The sequence below is a fragment of the Elephas maximus genome, chromosome 3, assembly GCF_024166365.1.
Source record: "Elephas maximus indicus isolate mEleMax1 chromosome 3, mEleMax1 primary haplotype, whole genome shotgun sequence".
Taxonomy (NCBI): domain Eukaryota; kingdom Metazoa; phylum Chordata; class Mammalia; order Proboscidea; family Elephantidae; genus Elephas; species Elephas maximus.
The window spans coordinates 111778007-111794208 of NC_064821.1; the positions used below are offsets into that span (position 1 = coordinate 111778007).

A 16202-nucleotide genomic window follows, 5' to 3' on the forward strand; every position below is an offset into this window, starting at 1 on the left:
TTAACTGGAAGCCTTCCTTTTCCCCTGATGTTACCCTATTTCAGTTTGGGGGAGACTTCACTGTCAGAAGTGGCTTCGCATCTAACATGGAGTGGCTGCTCTGGGCAACCCGTGAACAATGAGCTTAAACAGAAAGAATGAGGGTAATGTTTATTGGAATAAAGATTAGGCTTTAAATTCCTTGGGGGAATGAACCAAATCCAATGTTTTCCTGTTAGCTGACATTTTTTGTATTGATGCTGCTTTGGATCTTCTGGAGAAAAGAAAAAGAAAGAAAGAAAGAAAGAAAAAACTTCAGCAAATCAGTCCTTTCATTCAGAAATGGCATTTGGAAGGCTTTTTAGCTAGGCTTTTGGACAATCCCTGATTTAATTAGTTTTCGCTGTGATGGGGAGAGAAGCCTCACAAATTTTGTGAAAATCTGAGCAATGGAGGGTGTTGTTCAGGGGGAGACAGAGTGCAGTTGTTTAAATAATCTTGGGCCAATAAGCATTTGGTGGGTGGAGCTACTGTTATGTGCATTTACATAGCAAGATAATTCTGAATGAAGACTTTAAACATTACACATGCTGGACAGATTCTTGTTCTGCTCTTTGTGCAAACAAAACTAGTGACTTGATGACTAGGTTTTGCTTACTATCCATTAGTGAATGCAGCTTGTTTGATGAGATTTTTTTTATTACATGTAAAGGATTTATCAGAAGCCTTTATGAATATTTCATGAGTTGATATATTCAGCTGAATGAATTCAGTGAGTGTCAGTGTGTAGCTTGCAGACAAACCTCATCCACAAGGAGGCTTCTGACATAGGAAGCACTTTGGCGCATTTTCAGAGGCAAAGCCAGGCTGATAAAGCTCCTTGTGACAGCCCTGACTTGCCATTCTTCGAGTATGCTGCTCTTGCTCTAAGCAGCTGATCCACTGGAGTCTCAGCTTCCCAAATTAAACTGGAAATAGTTTGCAGACTTAGCAGCCTTCTAACCTGCAGCAGTGCCTCTGCTATGTTTGAGGCTTTTGTTTTGGATGGTGAAAGCTAGCACTCCATACAAGACATGACAGCAAAAGATTCTTCAAAGGGACTTATTGCTTCTGAATCTGAGGTTTGCATAAAGACTTTCAAGGAGCAAATGCACTTAGAACTTGAGCTTCCGAGACTATCGGGAAACAAACCTACATCTCCTAAAATTTCGCCACGCAGTTCGCCCAGGAACTCACCATGCTTTTTCAGAAAGTTGCTGGTGAATAAAAGCATTCGGCAGCGTCGTCGCTTCACTGTGGCTCATACATGGTAAGACGGGACTTGGAGCTATCTACAGTGCTTTTCAGATTATTGCATTAGCAGCAGTGATTTAGACACGTAGAAAATGGAAAATTTAAGTTTTGCTCATAATACATACCACAAGTGTGAAGTGAATGGAGAGCGGGTCAGCTGAAGAATACATAATGCACTCTGCTAAATTATCATTGTGCTACTAGCTGTTTCCAGCTGAAATAAGCCTCTAACCCTACAGAGCCTTTAAAATTTCTGCTTATAAAAAAAAAAAATACATAGCTCGTTTCAGTTAAATTGAATAATGAAGGAGTCTTTAAAAGTCAGTGTTTATTTAATCTCTATTGAAGTAATAAGATGACTTTTTGTTTGTTTTGTGATTATTGTTGTTGATTCTTTTTTTAAAAAAATATAGTATGTTTTGGTAAAAAAATGCCAGTGTTTTCATCTCAGTTCCAGTTTATTCCTTAAGACAATATATAAAGTTAAACTTAATTTATTGCACTACTATATTTCCAGTGTATAAGCCAGTGAGTTTTTGATTTACTGACTTTTATCTTTACAGTGGTAACTTAGAGAAAGGGAAAGCTAAGTTCCCACTTCTAAAATTGCATAGGTGATTACTTGTATTGATGATTTCAAATTGCAGTTATCTTTAGGAATCTTTTTTTTATAAATATGACTTCAAGTTTATAGCTATTTCGGGAATGCCAAGTAAATAATTCAAGAACTCTCTTTAAAAATTGTACTCAACTCCTTTAATATATATGTTTACAAGAAGTGCATATACAATAGGGTAGCCTCCTTAAACCAGCATAATAATAAAATATAAGGAAAAAACACAATAGAAATTAAATCAACTTTAACTGCAAAAGTTAGACCACCAGGTATTCAAATTTCTTGGGAGGAAATGTTTTCTTTCAGATTAAGACACTCTCCAAAATTGGATGTCTGTACCTGTAGATTTTATTTAATAGGAGCCGTAGCAATAAAGAAAACTAGTACCTCTTCAAGGCAGTTGTAACCCAGTGATTTTGTGACTGCATACTAGATGGCCAACCAACATTATAAACTGAGGTTATCCAGTCTTTGGAAATTAATTTTTATTTGGATTCTGTTTTCTACTTGTCAGATATGTCTGTCTGCCTCATCTACTGCACAGTTCATTGGCAAATTAAAGTTACCCCTAGGCTGATGTAGCTTGTCTTTGACGGACACTACATGTTAAGCCAACACATACTTCACTTGGTTAAATGTGATGTGATTATTCTTATTCTCTGACCCTGGACTATTGTTCATTTAATTGCTTTCTTGGAGAATTTTTTGGTCATCTTCTTGATGAATTAAATCTTGATATTTTGTTATCTCATATTTGTAGAATGTAGAATACACAGAATTAATTTTTTTCAAAACCCTACCAATGGTGGTATTTGTAGGAAAAGTAGTTTATATTTAAGTATGTACTGATCTGAAGTTCTCGCTCATGTGTTTTACCCCATCCCCAATGTGTGTATATTTTCATGTATTTTGCCAAGTAGCATAACTGAATAGGGGACGATATAGATGTATTATTAATTAGTTGTCATGAAAGGAATGCATATGGAAAATATACAATTAATTAATAGATGCTTATGTTTTACTATTTGAGTTTATATTAAATCATTTTATTAACCAGAGGGATGTTTAATTTTAGTAAGCAAATTTCCATTTACTGTAAGTCTGCTTAAAACCTTGATAATGTTTTCATTAATGTAGAAATTCGATTCTTGAATATATTAATGTGACCTTTCTTTTATTTAGAACAGATATTTAATGTACTAGGAACATAGAGATATGAACGCTGTGTTTTTCCTTTCAATATACCCAAATTTTGAAATAATTAGACTGAAGAGCAAGTCTCACTCATGCATTATACAAATTTTCTTACAGCAAGTTGCAAAAAGAACAATTAAATGATATTTGAGGTAACTTACGCTAATAAAATCTTCTTCTTCTAGTTGAGTTAAAATTTTCCACAAGTTGCCAAAGAAGAAAACATATCACTTTAATATAGTTACCATAATCTAGGTTTAAATAATCCTTTAATCATCAAACTTACAGAATAACTTTAGTTATGACTGTGATTCATTTTCACTCTGTTTCTCTCCCAACTCACATACTCTCCTTCTTATGTTTCTTGGGAAGCTTTATCACAGTTTGTTTTCAGCTCCCGATTAAGCCCATGTTTATATTAATTTCTATTTTTTAATCTAAATATATGGTTAGCATTTTTCAAATTTATTTTCCTGAAGTAAAATAACTTATTTTTAGAAAATAGACCTATATCTTATGTATTTGAATGCCTTTTTCACAAATCTTAAAAATTACATGCTTCAATTTTTAAATGTCATAAGGAATAGTTATATGAGGAAATAAGAACATAGTACATTATTTTGTATTTTTGTCTCTTTGTCATGATGAAATGTAACCAGCCTTTCATGATCAACGATTGGCATTTTCCAAGCATGCATTTAAGTTAGAAATTCCAAGATATGCACTTAGAAGTCTCTAAAAACATGTTATTACTTTACAGTAGACAGTAAACTTCTTTTAAGAAGATTGGATTGTTTTGATTCCAGCATTGAAATTAAAGTAATTTTCATGATGAAGCTAAACAATGCAGAGGATGCAGTTTATCTCTAAACCCACTGAACATTTTTTTTTTTTAATCTTATTTGTAGATTTCATATTTTGGTCAGATAAATGTGTAGTTCTGGTTTTGAAAACCCAAGTTACGAAGTGTGGGATAATGGCAAAGATTGAAGATTTAAGAAATACTCATGTGATTCTGACTTTGAGATTATTTTAAAAATATCTGAAGAAAAGTAGATGTTCAATGTATTTTCACTAATTAGAGTATTTACCCCATCTTGAATCTGGAAGGAATTTGGGTGATTATCTCATCGCTCCCTTTTACCCTTGGGCAGGACTCCTCCTTGACATATGGGAATCTGCCCTATTTTTAAGACTCTAAAGAAAATAGAGTTCTATAACCTCACTTAATACACAATTTCACTATTTCATAGTCCAGGTACTAAAAAATTCTTCCTCATGATTAATCTATATATTTATATAGGAAATTACCTACTATTCTTTTTGTCCTCAATGTATATTGAGAAAAGGGTTAGAGGAACCTGCATCAACCTGAAGCTCAACAATTTGTCCTAGGGTTTTGTTGTTGTTGTTGTTCAGTCCACACATATAATTGAGCACTGCTGTGAGGAAGAAAAAAAAAAAAAGATTCAACCCACATGCATTTCAACACCTACTACGCTTTAAGTTCTTCCCTGGAAGTGTTCACATATACCATCTAATTTAAGTTTCCTTTGGAGTATAATAGTACTCCAAATGCATGTTCCTTTCAATATAACATGTTGCAGATAAAATTAATCTGAATTACTTTAACCTTTTCCAAGTATTTCTAGTTCATTAATGATTTTTTGACTGTGAACCATCATCCTGAACTATTTTTTGAGTTCTGAAACACAAAAGTGGACACCATACCCATTGCTGGGTGATATGAGAAAATATAGATAAAAAACATGCTATACATTGCCAAGTGTCCATGGGATGTTCAGCATCGCCACTGAGGGCGTGGCTGGTACAGGGTGAAATAGGAATACTTCCAGAATTCTTGGGTTGGCGTATTATTTATCCCTACCCTAGACCATGGGTAACAACGCGCAAGGCATAAGGCTATCCTACTGGTTTATTTGGCCTGCCTCTTTACTGACACTTGCCACATAGTGTTTACTTTTCAGCCTTCTCCCCTTTGGTCTGCTGTTCTGACTTCAATCATCAGTTCTTCTCTAGCATCAGAGGCATGATGCTCTCTGAAGAAAGATGCTGCTGGCGGTCTTGAATACATCCTGGGCACACTTCTCCTCTATATTTTCTTCTTGCAGAGCAAATGTATGGTGAGCTCCACCTTCCGTCTCATTGTCCGCGCTTGCATGGAAAGCAATATTCCTTCGATTAGCAGTTAGTATGAGAAAAAATGGCCTCTGTGTGTGTGTGTGTGTGTGTATGTACATTTTTCCCTTCTTTTCATATTTAGTTGTACCTATAGCTTGGAAATCTTCCTTCATTTTAACAAAGGCTCATGAATGAATACATTTGTGCCCATTATTTGAGTATAAAAAATGAAAATACATGGTTTCTATTCCAAAAAAACTTGTATTTGACAAGGCAAATCTGCAATAACTGGAGAAGAGTAAAAAGAAACCAGTGAATATAGTATATACTTGACCTTTCTCTGAACTTTAGGCACACTCATATATTATGCAATTTTGGTCTTACTTTGAATCTGTGCCTTGTATTATTCAGTTCCCTTGAATTCTTTCCTGGTAATATAGAAATTCTTTGAGAAACGTCTGTGCCTCTATACATATATTGATTGGATATTTGTTTGAACAAAAACATTTGTTGAGAGCCTAGTATGTTCAGGTTTTGCTCTGGGCAGAACAAAATGAGAAATGAGAAAGATAGAGCCCCTGCCTTCAAAGAACTTCAAAGGACTCATATACTAGTTGGAAGACAAACTTATACATTAAGAATTAATTAATGGTGTGTGAATAATGCTATTGAAGAAGCATGCTTAACTTGTCATAGGAGTACAGAAAATACCTAACGTTAGAGAATGGGCCATTGCATTAGGGAAAGTTTAGAGAACAGATGTGGGCTCTTCAAGAGTGAATAGGAGTTTTCCAGGAGAAGAGTGGGAAGAAATGACAATTTTTGACAAACAACACAATAATAAAGGAAATCCCATTTGCAAATAATAATAATAGCTCACATTTATTTAGCACTTACAATATGCCAGATATTGTTCTAAATGTATTTATTCGTTTAATCCCGTGACAACCCATGAGTTATATACTATTGTTATTTTCATTTTATAGGAAAAGGAATCAAACACAGAAAGGTCATATAATTTGTCCAAGGTGACACAGCAGCTACTGGCTGAGCATGAGGAACAGTGAGCATAGGCCTTTGGAGCTATAGCCTAAGGTGCAATGTGGGAAAGATAGGAGCTAAGACTCTAGCAGTAGAATGGGACCGTGGCCTTGGCTTCTGATATCATGAAAAAGACTTGGGGCTTTATTCTGTCATCAGTAGGGAGCCACTGAAGGTTGTGAGAAGGGGATTGCCATAAATAGCCTATAGTTTGGAAAGAGTCTTTACAGGCAGTGTGGTGAATAGATTGGAGGAGGAGATGAGAGGCAAAGGGAAAAGGGAGAATGTGCATTTAAGAGATAATGACTTCTAATTATTTTGTATATCTCATAACATTGAAGACTGTGCTTATGACATTCTTTACAACTTAACAAATTACTGTTTATGGAAACTGGGAGAAAAATATGTAAATTTGGTGTCTCTTGCATTTATCACCTACAGTGTGATACCAGGCATAGTATTAGTTGAAACACTTCTCCCAAAGGCATCAAACGATCACAGCAAAAGTGCATGGGAGGATGGGTGCTCTAGGGAAACCCTGTGACCTCAGTAGTAATTTACTTAGCTTTAAGTGCAACCTGTAGGTGGACTCTTTGGAGGGATTACCCGTGTCCACAATTTGAATTGAATCCTAGTGGAAATCTTTGCCTCTTAGCTTGACTCTGTTGCTTTAATCGGGAAGCATTTTCTCAGTAATGCAAGTCTATAAGTACTGTTTTCCTGGTCTTTTACTGGCCTCGAATCTTCAATATATTGAATTTTTAAAATATTCACTGTAAAAAGGGTTTTGTAAAATAATGGTGACAACCTCCAGGACATGTGCCAGAAGATGGCCCAGCAAGCTTCCCTGCTGCCTATTAAAGTCTAAACTCCTTTTGTGAAATCTCATTTCCTTTCTTTTTCCATTCCTCCCTCTTTCGCAATCTCCCAGTTTTTCTCCTTGGATGTTAATAGCGCTTCCTTCTCTAACATCACCTTCAAGAAGACATCAGCAGCATTGTGTGATTCTTTAAAAAGAATATAAAATGCTTACCACATTTTACAAGGCTTTACGTGAATTGATCCCAGGCTACCTCTGACCTCATGTCCTACTCTCCAGCAATATTAGCCTCCCTGTTGTTCTTCAGCAAACCAAGAACGATTCCACCTCAGGGCCTGTCTTAGTTACCTAGTGGTGCTATAACAGAAATACCACAAGCGGATGGCTTTAACAAACTGAAATTCATTTTCTCACAGTTTAGGAGGCCGAAAGTCTAGATTCAGAGCACCTGCTGAAAGGGAAGGCTTTCTCTCTATCAGCTCTAGAGAAAGGTCCTTATCTCTTTTCAACATCTGTGGGCCCAGTGTTCCTTGGAGATCCCCCTGTGTCTTGGCATCAGTCTTCCCCTGGGTTTAGGAGGTTCTCAGTTCAGGGACCCTGGATCTAAAAGGACACACTGTGCTCCCAGCTCTTCTTCCATGATGGCAGTGAGGCCTTTCTCTCTCTGCTTTCTTCTCTCTCCTTTTATCTTTTGTGAGACAAAAGGTGTGACTCACGCAAGGGTGTGATTTGAATAAGGTGACCTCCCTGAAAGACAGTAGTGAAAGGAAATCCTCCTAGTGATCAGAATTTCCAGCAGTGCACCTTTTTTCATTTTTCTTGAAAGGAGAGATGGCCAGGTGTGCAATTGTATAATAATTAGTAGCCTATGGCCAATGGTTTGGCTGAATGGTTAGGGACTTACAAGGAACATGATTGGGAGATTCGTGATGAGGAATTCTATGGAAGAGATATGTGGATAGACCTCTCTGGATGGGCCAGAGAAGTAAATATATTTGTTTCTCATGGGAATGCTCACCAAAGGGCGACCTCAAGATCAGAAGACTTTAACAATCAAGTGGATAGGATGACATGTTCTATGGAAAGCAGTCATACTCTTTCCCTAGCCACTGCCGTTATTGCCCAAGTAGCCATAATGGCAGAAATGGAGGTTTTGCATGGGCTCAGCATCATGGCCTTCCACTCACCAAAGCTGACTTGGCTACAGCCACTGCTGAGTGCCCAATCTGGCAGCAACAGAGATGAACAGTGAGTCCCCGATATGGAACAATTGCTTGAGGTTTTCAACCAGTAGCCTGGCAGCAAGTTGAGTACACTGGACTATTTCCATCATGAAGAGGGCAGTGTTTTGTTCTTACTGGGATAAACACTTACTCTGGATATGGATTTCCCTTCCCTTCATGCAATGTTTCTGTCATAACTACCACCCATGGACTCACAGAATGCCTTATCCACCATCCTTGTATCCCACACAGCATTACCTCGATCAAGAAATTCATTTCACAGCAAATGAAGTGCAGCAATGGGCCCATGCTCCTTGTATTCACTGGTCTTACCATGTTGTTCATCATCATCCAGAAGCAGCTAACTTGATAGAGCAATGGAATGGCCTTCTAAAGACACAATTATGGCACCAGTAGGTGGCAATACCTTGCAGGGCTGGAGTGGTGTTCTCCAGGAGGCTGTATATGCTCTAAACCAGCGTCCTATACATGGTGGTGTTTCCCCCATAAAAAAACCAAACCAAACCCACTGCCATCGAGTCGATTCCAACTCATAGCGACCCTATAAGACAGAGTAGAACTGCCCTGTAGAGGTTCCAAGGAGCGCCTGGTGGATTCAAACTGCTGACCTTTTGGTTAGCAGCCATAGCACTTAACCACTATGCCACCAGGGTTTCCATTTCTCCCATAGCCAGGATCAAGAGGTCCAGGAATCAAGGGGTAGAAATGGGAGTGGCACTACTCACTATTACTCCTAGTGATGTGCTTGCAAAACCTTTGCTTTCTGTCCCCACAACCCTATGCAGAGTTCTGTGCTCTGCGAGTCTAGAGATCTTACTTGCAAGGGGAGGAATGGTACCACCAGGAGAAACAACACTTATCCATTGAAGTGGAATGCCACCCAGCCACTTTGAACTCCTCATGCCTCTGGATTAATAGGCAAAGAAGGGACTTCTTTTGCTGATGTGATTGATGTGATTGATCTTGATTACCAAAGGGAGATTGGATTGATATTACATAATGGAGGTAAAGAAGAGTATGTCTGGAATGCAGGAGATCCCTTAAGGTGTCTCTTAGTACTACCATGCCCTGTGATTAAAATCAGTGGTAAACCCAGCTTGGTAAACTACAGCAGTCCAATTCCGACATGACTACTAATGGCCCAGACTCTTAAGGAATGAATGTTTGAGTCACCCCAAGAGGCAAAGAACCACAATCATCTGAGGTGTTTACTGAGGGCAAAGGAAATACTGGATAGGTGGTAGAAGAAGGTAGTTCCAGATACCAGTTAGGACCACATGACCGGTTACTGAAAGGAAGACTGTACTTCTTATGAGTATTTCTTCCTTGTTTTATTATATGTGTATGTGTGTATGTATATTTGTGTATGTGTATATATATAATACATATATATATATATGGAGTCCTGGTGGCATAGTGGTTAAGCATTCAGCTGCTAACCAAAAAGTTGGCGGTTCGAAGTCACCAGCCACTCCTTGGAAATCCTATAGAGCAGTTCTACTCTGTCCTATAGTGCCACTATGAGTCAGAATCAACTCAACAGCAATGGGTTTGGGTTTTTTATACATAGCAACCCTACAGGACAGAGTGGAACTGCTCCATAGGTTTTCCAAGGAGCAGCTGGTGGATTCAAACTGCCCACTTTTTAGTTAGCAGCCAAGCTCTTAACCATTGCGCCACCAGGGCCCCCATATATATATTTCCTTTCTCTAGACAACCCAGCCTAAGACAGAGCCTTTGCACTTGGTGCTTCTTCTGCCCATGAGACTCAAACCTAGATGTTGACATGATTCACTCTTTTAAACTTCTACTCAAATATCACTTGCAAAAGATGTCTTTCCTGACACCCTTGTTACTTTTGCTTTCTAGTCCCTTACTGTGTTTTATTTTTCTTCTTAGCACTTGTTATTACTGGAAAACACATTGTAGATATACTAGCCTGTTATATTTTCTTTATTGTCTGTCACCCCCACTAAATTGCAGGAGGGCAATTACAAGAAAGGCTGGCAATTAATAAACATTTCTTGAAAAAAATAAATGAAAGGATGAACAAATTTCCTATTTCCTGCTCTTTATTCTTAGAGCTATTTTCCTTTAGCCTGAGTCGAAGGAAGAGAAAGGTAGTTGATACATGTTCTACAGACAGCCTTACCCCATCCATCTCTTAATAGCTCTGATCCCTGTTCTGCAAATTGGCTACTCTATCTTCCTATTTTGTGTTCTCTGTTATTGCAGATACATGTTTAATTAAAATATCTCACTAGAGGCAAAGTGTTTTACAAGGTAGCCTATTTAATTAAGCCACTGTGTACAAAATCATACTACCTAGGCTGTAGCACTGAAAAGTAAATATTTGTCTGTAGCCCTGTACAATTATTTATTTGATTATTCTCCATGCATCAAATAGCACAGTTGGTGCTTCAGCTCAGGAAAGCTCTATGTATCTCTCATTAACTTGCTCGGTGGAACTACTGTACAGAGGAATCTGGTTGTTATTTTGTCTTTAATATGTTTACGTATTATATGTTAGAATGTTTAATTATCTATATTTTTCCACTGATATGTTTTAAAAATTAACACCATCAATAGCTATAATAATTTAGTCGTTTTATAGGATTTCCCCAGGGAACTTGGAAGTAAGAGCCCATGACTTGCAAAGTGAGGAAATTGTGAATTAATAAGGCTTGTCCTCTAAAACAAGCATCCTGCCTTTACTAGGGGTGAACATTTTCTCTTTGCTCTATCTCGTTTTTTTCTGAACTGGGAGGTTGGGCATCTCTGTCACTCCTAGTAATTTGTTTGCCACAGTTGTGTCTGAATCCCACTGTGTACTTTAAGTTAAAAAAAGGCAATTTATTGACCTCCTCAGGCTGTTTCTTGCTAGACCTTAGGCATTTTCTCTGTGACGGGAATAAGAGCTACTGCTTTTCAAGGCCTTTGATGAACAAGAATGCCTGTGACACGGTATACTCCCTGACAGAGATAGCTTGCTGCCCACTTCCTAGCTACACTCCTCACAACTCAGACTTCTTTCAAATTATGCACATTGGAAATAAGGGGTGGAGTTTGTTTGGTTTCACTTTGGGAATTCAACTAAACACTTAATGAAGACTTAATCAATCTTTCTCAAACTCTTCCTAAAAATTGAAGAGAAGGGATCATTTCCTAACTCATTTTATGAGGCCACCATTACCCTAATGCTGAAGCCAGATAAAAACGCTACAAGAAAAAGAAAAGTTACAGACCAATATCCTTTATGAATATAGATGCCAAAATCTTCAACAAAAAGCTAACGAACTGAATCCATCAGCTTATTAAAAGGATTATTCACCTTGACCAAGTGGGATTTATCCCAAGAATTGAATAGTTATTCAATGTAAGAGAATCCACCGAGGTAATACACACATTAATAGAACAAAGGAAAACAACAACAACAACAAACCTGATCATCTCAATTGATGCAAGAAATATTGGGCAAAATTCAACACCGTTTTATGATTAAAAAAATTGATAATCAAGGAACAGAAGAAAACCTCTTCAAAATAGTAAAGGCCATATATGAAAAACCCACATCAAACACCATACGCAATAGTGAAAAACTCAGAGCTTTTCCTCTAAGATCAGGAGCAACACAAGAATGCTCACTTTTGCCACTTTTATCCAACATTGTACTGGAAATTCTAGCCAGAGCAATTAGTCAATAAAGAGAAATAAAAGGCACTAGAATTGAAAAGAAAGAAGTCAAACTGTCTCTATTTGTATATTACATGGTCTTATATCTAGAAAACCCTAAAGAATCCACAAAAAAGCTGTTAAAGTTAATAACTGAACCAGCAAAATTGAAGGATACAAAATCAACACACAATAATGGGCTGTATTTCTATACACTTGCAATGAATAATCCATAAAGGGAATTAAGAAAACAGTTCAATTTACAATAGCATCAAAAAGAAGAAAATACTTTGGAAGAAATTTAACCAAGGAGGTGCAAGTCTTGAACACTGAAAACTACAAAACATTGCTGAAAGCAATTAAAGAAGACCTAAATAAATGGAAAGACATCCCATGTTTCATTCACTGGAAGAGTTAATATCATTAAGATGACAAGAATTACCAAAGTGATCTATGAATTCAAGGTAATCGCTGTCAAAATCTGAGCAGTGTTTTTTGCAAAAATGGAAAAACCTATCCTATATTTTATATGAGTTTTCAAGGGGCCCAGAATAGCCAAAATAATTTCAAAAAAGAGAAAAACAGTTGGAGGACTCAAGACTCTTGATTTCAAAACTCAGTACAAAGCTACAGTAATCAAAACAGTGTGGTACTGGCATAAGGATAGACAAATATATCAATGGGAAAGAATCAGAAGCCCAGAAATAAACCCTGACGTCTATGGCCAATTAATTTTTGACAAGGATGGTTTTCAACAAGACCATTCAATGGGGAAAAAGCAATCTCTTCAAAAAACAGCACTGAGAAAAGTGAATATTGACATGCAAAACAATGAAGTTGGACCCTCATCTTACACTGTATAAAAAAATTAATTCAAAAATGGATTAAAGAACCTGAATTTAAGAGCTAAAGCCTTAACAGTCTTAGAAGAAAGCATTAGGGGAAATATGCATGACCTTGGATTTGGCAATGAATTCTTAGATATGACACCAAAAAGCATGAGCTTCAAATGAAAAAATAGATAAGTTGGATTTCATCAAAACTTTAAAAAATTACCAAAACTTTGTGCATTAGAAAGTGTCTTCAAAAATGGGAAAGACAGTTTAAAGAAAGAAAGAAAATATTTGGAAATCATATAATTGACAAGTGTTTAATATTCATATTACATAAAGAACTTGTACAACTAAATAAAAAGCGACAAACAACCCAATTAAAAAGAGGGCAAAGGACTTGAATAGACATTTCTCCAAAGAAGATACACAAATGGACAACAAGCACATGAGAAGAGACTCAGCCTCATTAGTCATTAAGGAAGTGGAAACCAAAACCACAAGGAGATACCACTTCACAGGTATTACAGGATGGCAATAATAAAAGAAAAAAAAGAAACAGCAAGTGTTGGTATATGGAGAAATCAGAACCCTCATCCATTGCTAGTGGGAAGGTAAAATGGTGCAGCTGCTGTGGGAAACAGTTTGGTGGTTTCTCAAAAAAGTAAACATAGGATTATTGTATAACTGAGCAATTCCACTCTTATATATATACCCAGAAGAACTGAAAACAGGGCCTCAAACAGAGACTTGTATGCCAATGTTCATAGCAACATTATTCACATAACCAAATGGTGAAAACAACCTAAGTGACCATGAACAGATGAATGGAATAAAATATGGTATGTACATACCATGCAATATTATTCAGTCATAAAAGAATACAGTTCTGATACATATACAGCATGAACGAACTTTGGAAACTATGCTAAGTGAAATAAGCCAGATACGAAGAGGCAAATCTTGTATGACCCCACTTATATGAAATAAGCAAATTCATAAATACAGAAAGTACATAGAGGTTACTGGGGGTGGGGAAGGGGAGAATGGGAAGTTATTGATTAATGGGTACAGAGTTTCTGTCTGGGGTCATGAAAAAGTTTTGGGAACAAATGGGGTGGTGGTTGCACAATGATATGAATGAAATTAATGCACTGAATTGTACACTTAGAAATGGTTCACATGACAAATCTTATGTTACACATATTTTACCACAGTAAAAAATGTAGAAAAAAAGTCTGTCTATATATCCTGCTAGCCATCTATCTCTTGAGATAGCACATTCAAATGTTTAATGCAATACTTCCTCTTGCTGTCAAGTTGATTCTGACTCATAGCAGCCCTGTAGGACAAAGTAGAACTGCTCCATAGGGTTTCCAAGGAGGGGCTGGTGGACTCGACTGGCTGATCTTTTGGTTAGGTGCCGTAGCTCTTAACCACTGCGCCGCCACCAGGGCTCCAACACAGTACTAGTGCAATATAAAGTACATAACAGATACATCAGGACAACTTAGGGCCCCTGAAGAGGGGCTGGGAAGATGGAAGCATAATTGGCCAAGACATCCTTTTGAGATTTTACTGTTGAAATCCAGATTCAAGGTTTAACTTCTGGGGGATAATAACCATGGTCTTTGTCCTTACCTATCAGCCCTCTCAGCCAGGAGTGAGCTCCCCTAGAACACAGTTTATGTCTCTAACATGCTCGTGTTTACCAAAACCACACATGGACTTGGGGAGACAGGGTGGTATAGTGGAAAGAGCACAGCATTTGAATCCCACAAGGTTCTGGGAAAACTATGTAACCTACCTTAGATTCTCTTCCTGTATCTGAAAAGTTAGAACAATGCTACTTATATCTTTTTGGGCCATTATGAAGATTGAATGAAATAATGTGTGTTTAATGCTTAGCACAATCACTGGCAAATGACAGGAGGTAATCAGCAGACATTCACTCACTAAGGTATCAGAGTTTATGAAATCATACACAAATTTATGTAATATATATAAATATGTGGAGCCCTGGTAGCGTAGTGGTTAAGCATTTGGCTGCTAACCAAAAGGTCGGCAGTTCAAATCCACCAGCTGTTTCTTGGAAACCCTATGGGGCAGTTCTACTCTCTCCTATAGGATCGCTATGAGTTGGAATCGACTCGATGGCAACAAGTTTTGGTAAATATATAAAAACCCAAAAACCAAACCCACTGCTGTCAAGTCGATTCCGACTCATAGTGACCCTATAGGACAGAGTAGAACTGCCCCATAGAGTTTCCAATGAGTGCCTGGTGGACTTGAACTGCTGACCTTCTGGTTAGCAGCTGTAGCACTTAACCACTCTGCCACCAGGATTTCCTGGTATGTATATATTCATATATCTAATGTGAATTAGATATTTTACCTAATGTGGCTTTGTTAAATACGTTTTTGTTGAGCAACTGTTAAGTGCCTTAAATCAATTATTTTTAAATCACTAAACCATTACATAGTTTCACAAAAATATCTTAAAGCTGTAACGTATATATATATATTCTTTCAAATGTGTGTTTAATATATAAAGAATATATATATATATATTCTTTCAAAGCACCAGAACGTCTCTGAAGTTATTTTCTTCGGTTAGTAAAATCTAACCTTCTAGTGACCTGTTTATATAAGAAAGTTCATTCATGAGTGGCAATGGGAAAAGAGCATGGGATCTTGAGTCAAAGAATCTAGGCATATATTCTGGTGCCACCACTTACACACTTTTGTTGTTCTTGTTGGTTTTTTTTTTTTTTTTCAGTTTGGGAGAAATAGTCATTTAACTTTGGGAGCCTCAGTTAATTATTTATGTATGATATTTACATATTTTAATTGGTATTGTTGAAAAATACAAAAAATTGGGAACTATTTGCTAGAAGAAGAAAGAAAAGGTTACTGGACAGAAAGTAATGATAAAGTATTACAAATGAGTACAAGGCAAAGTGATTGATTTAAATGCTGCAGGTGCATTTGGGTTGTATATAAAGAGCATCCTGCTTAAAAAACGTTATAAAATACCCCAATTATTGCTCCACATTTCTTTTAAAAAGTGAAAAGAGATTCTGTTATCTGAGAACACTTACATGAGAGACTGCATGGAGACAGGGGAGGGGGAGACTAGACTAAATGGCACTCTGGATCTTATCAACCCCCACAAGTCTTTAGATCATTTTCAAGCTTCCTGCAGAAAGATATGAATAGAAAGCTCATATAACCAATATGCGGTGCAGAGAAAGTTGTAGTTAACCTTTCTCCAGATGACTTTACGACATTTAAATCCAATTGTGCTTTATTTCTTGGTTGTTTCCAAGAATAATTTAGGGATGAAAACAGAAGTAAAGGTTATTGCTTCT

The 16202-nt window shown here is 37.1% G+C and overlaps 1 protein-coding gene across 2 annotated transcripts in view; it reads left to right on the forward strand.

The window, feature by feature from the left end:
• The window catches only part of PDE4B (phosphodiesterase 4B), a 541693-nt gene that overhangs the window by 71830 nt on the left and 453661 nt on the right, over positions 1-16202 (forward strand). The window contains exon 1 of one of the 2 annotated variants that reach the window (XM_049879523.1): positions 1038-1288. The exons of the other annotated variant lie outside the window; for it this stretch is intronic. Within the exon in view, the coding sequence (XP_049735480.1) occupies positions 1053-1288 (236 nt within the window). The 5' untranslated portion in view covers positions 1038-1052. Of the gene's footprint in view, positions 1-1037; positions 1289-16202 lie in introns of those variants that run through there. 2 annotated transcript variants of the gene reach the window in all.